We start from the raw sequence: 4,140 nt of genomic DNA on the forward strand, positions 1-4,140 counted from the left end.
CGGCTCGTTCTAACACGCCCCCACATGTCTATGTCACTGTGTGGGAAGATTTGCATAACGCCGCCCAAATGTTTACACAAAGAAAGAAGGCGTAACTTTTGTGTGTTTCCAAATATGGTAAGGGGTGTAACGTTTCCATCACACGCTTGAGGTATTCGGCCAATCAACCAAGTCTTGAAAGAGATTACAACAAGACAATAAAGAGATCTCCCATGTTGCTCACAGCCCATTCTCATTTTGGACTCTTCTCTCTCAGAACTTCCTTATATCTCATTTGTGTCTACTTTTATTTCTCCTATGGAATTTTTGGAGAAACATCTGAAATGCTGTTGATACTAAAATGAGAGATATTTGAGAATCACGACTAAGTCTCCTGAGCTTAGGAAGAGCCACCACTGAGCAATACATTTTTCCTCAGGGAGCACCCTTGCCTGTAAGTGAGGCATCCGTCATAATAGTTTTCTGAGGCCAATACGCCCTGATTTAGAAACCGTGGTCATCTCCACAAAAGAAGGGTACAAAGGCACTTGGGCATAACTGAAAGCCCCTGCATTGGAGCCACCATTGTAAGGGCCTCATATGGAGCAGGACTAGAGTGATGACAAGGGCCGCTGCTATAAACCCAACAACATTTGGAATAGGCTGGCTGGAATACCCTAGCAACAGGCAAGAAGCGCTAATGCCTCAAACTGAGCTAAGATTAGCCAGTCATCAAGACAATTCAGTACACGGATGCTCTGGAGTCGCAATTCAGCCAAGGCTGCATCCATGCACTCTGTGAAGGCGCAAAATGACAAGGCCAAAGGGCTCAATATTGGCATGCTTCACCTCCGAAAGCGAACCTGAGAAACATTCTAAATGGGAAAAATTTGTATGTAATAATAGGTCTCCTTTAGATCTTTTGTGACAAACCAGTCACTGTGTCACCACACCAAGTTCTCCCTCACTTTTGTCACTATCACGGTCTTCATCCTGCTCACTCTGTTCACAATCCCTGGAATTATTCACCTGCACGTGATTCTACTTAGCACTCAATCAAAGACTGCACAAAAACACAGCATTAACACTCAACCTCTGTCTCCTACAGACATTCACTGCTTTGCATTTACATGCTATTCCTCATTGTCTCCCCTTGTTGTTTCTTGTGTTTTGGTATTGTTTTATAGACAAATTTTTGCTTTGAAATAAACCCTGCATTTAAATTCACTTCCTGTCTCCACTCTGTTACATACTGGTATAATGGTTGCTGAAAATTCAGATTTGCCATCACAGGAATAAATTAAATTTTATAATATACTCAAATAAAAAACAGTTCTTTGAATTGTAATAATATTTCACAGTTTTACTATTTTACTGTATTTTTTTTATCAATTAAATGCAGCCTTGGTGAGCATAATAGATTTCTTTCAAAAACATTTAAACAATTTATGAACCCCAGATTTTTGAACCTCATAGAGAAGGAACTCTGACAGTAAAACTAAATGAAAAGCCAAACATCTGCAATGTGCCATAAACCCTGATGGTTCATCTGGAAAATATCTCATAAGAATATGGATAATCTTTAAACACAGTAGAATCCACAATATTTATCCCTATAACAGATCCTACGTAAACACCAAGAACAACAACTATAATGATAACTATATTAGCATCCACAACATTGGATGATAATGTACTACTTTTTGGAAGTGTGCATTTACGTCATCTGCCACTTGAAATGGTTGAGCTCTTTAAAGTCAAGGGGATATTTGATTGGCTGTCAGTGTTCATCAAATGGAAAAAAAATGTGTGAGGTGTGGACTTCCCTGTTCTCATAAAATTAGAACGATTATTAAAACTTTATAGTCATCATTAAAGTTATCATCCTGTCAATGGGTCTCTTTAGTGACATTGACAATATTAGTGATTACATCACGATATAAATTGGCATCTGTCAGGGGCGTAGATTACGCGGGGGATGCGGGGGACGTGTCCCCCCCACTTTTAATATCACGTAAATTCGTCCCCCGCACTTTTTCGGGCAAGTGTGTTCGCATAGAGGTTTTCAAGAGCCGGTGTGAATAAATATAGATTTAAATTCAAAGAGACAGTATAGTCTGTGCATGATCTGATGTTTTATTCGGACCCAGATTAAAGCGAGATGAACATCGCGCAGCGCTAAACACTCCGTGCAGTGTATGTTTCATTCATACTCGTAGCCGGAGAGCGCTGTCGCGCAGAAAGTCGTACGAGGAAATGGACAAAAGCGTCCAGCTATCGCTGTATGAAAACAGTTGTTTTCACAGAAAAACAGAAACGTTTGGAAACATGAAGACATTAAACGTACGATTGCGACAATACACAATATATGGTTTATTTGTGTTTGTCAAGTCATCTCCAGGTAATAAATAAAGTATATGAACAATGCAGTGCTAACTGACATAGCATTTATTACAGTATAGAAACTATTCTGCCTTATGTGATAAAAAAGTGTTTGTAGTATATAAACAAATAATTATTATTGGTTATTGTCCAGCAGTTATCTGATTTCTAAGCCAATTAAAAGCTAGACATTAGAGAAAAATTAAAGTTGCCTATACACTACCAGTCAAAAGTTTTTGACAATAAAAAATTTAAAAAATTAAAAAAACGTTTTTTAAAAGTGTAGTATATGAACAAATAAAAAAAATTGCCATTAGGAAAATATAGGAAAAAATATTACAGAATAACAAAATTATTGGTAATTGTCCAGCTGTGTATCTGATTTCTTAGCCAATTAAAAGTAAAAGATAAGAAAACCTGTTAATTAGACCAAAAAAAAAAAAAAAAGGTATTATTATATTTGACATTTCTGTCCCCCTCACTTCTGAAATGATGGCTACGCCACTGGCATCTGTAATTTTCCAGCTGTAATATGTACACATACCTTAAAGCACTGGATGTGGAAGTAAAGGCTGAGAGTCTCTATAATCATGGCGGCACCTTTGCCAAGTGGATGACCACAACTTGAACACAGTTTCTTCCCACTGACAGACCTACACATACACAAACAAAAGTGAATGTATGTTAAAAAATAATTAAATTAAAAATACCTTATTATTATTTTATGTATTATACATTATTTATTTTATAGTGTCCTTGTTAAATGTTATATGTAATGACTACAGTAAAAACAGTAAATTATACATAATTACTTGCAACTAACCCTAATCCTAACCTTAACCCTATATTTAGTACATTTTATTAATTAATATTACCCAGTACTTAAATCTATAATTACATTGTAACAAAGACAACTTAAAATAAAGTGTAACAAAAAATAATAATTGTCAGTAATAAGCACAGCAGCAGACATTAACAGAAAATGCACAGCATCAAAACTAATGGATGACTGAAATGGGAGTGCCAATGCTGATATTTGTTCATATTATCATATAATACAAATTTAATTATGGCAAATAATGACTCAAACTCAAATACTGACTCAAAATTCACTTACAATCAATTCTGTTTTGTGATGGGTGGAAACAGGGAATGAGTGATCATTTAACACTGGATCATTTGGATCTTTAGTTGTGATCTCACATCAGAGAAACTGTGCTGTACCTGTTTGGTGATGGAGGTGGTTGTGTATCTGTGAATGAAGGTGATGTTGATGAATTTGGCCCAATGTTCTCTATAGAGTCAGACCTGAGAATGGAGAGCCACATGCAGTGTTCATGCACACACACATGCTCAGAATAATTAAGCTTCAGCCATAAGGATGAATTAAACAATCAAAAATTATATAAACTTTGAACAACACTTTGCAGCTTGTGTGAGCATAAAGAAATCAATGAAAGAATACATAATGCACACAGACATATACCTCCTGCGTCCACCAGATTTTGGTTGAGATGCATTCTTTTTCCAGGTCTCATTCTGCTGGGGTATCTGCCTGTTACCCAGTGGCATATCTGTAAAGTAAAGTAAAGTAAAGTAAAGTAAAGTAAAGTAAAGTAAAATATAAAATAGTTTAAAAAAGACAAATAGTTTAACGTGTGTGTGTGTGTGTGTGTGTGTGTGTGTGTGTGTGTGTGGGAAAGAGAAACTGGCGAGGCTATCTGAGACAAGACAAAACAGATAGAGCTTATCTCCATGGCTAGAGACATAACAGACAGA

The 4,140-nt window shown here is 36.4% G+C and overlaps 1 protein-coding gene across 1 annotated transcript in view; it reads right to left on the minus strand.

Annotated features, from left to right (window-relative positions):
* The window catches only part of limch1b (LIM and calponin homology domains 1b), a 52,438-nt gene that overhangs the window by 2,606 nt on the left and 45,692 nt on the right, over positions 1-4,140 (minus strand). Inside the window, exons 18-20 of the mRNA XM_016450507.1 lie at positions 3,848-3,935; positions 3,586-3,669; positions 2,906-3,014 (exon numbers count right to left, since the gene is read on the minus strand). Of these exons, the coding sequence (XP_016305993.1) occupies positions 2,906-3,014; positions 3,586-3,669; positions 3,848-3,935 (281 nt within the window). The remainder of the gene's footprint in view (positions 1-2,905; positions 3,015-3,585; positions 3,670-3,847; positions 3,936-4,140) is intronic.

The sequence above is a fragment of the Sinocyclocheilus anshuiensis genome, unplaced genomic scaffold (genome assembly GCF_001515605.1).
Source record: "Sinocyclocheilus anshuiensis isolate Anshui unplaced genomic scaffold, SAMN03320099.WGS_v1.1 scaffold2039, whole genome shotgun sequence".
NCBI lineage: Eukaryota > Metazoa > Chordata > Actinopteri > Cypriniformes > Cyprinidae > Sinocyclocheilus > Sinocyclocheilus anshuiensis.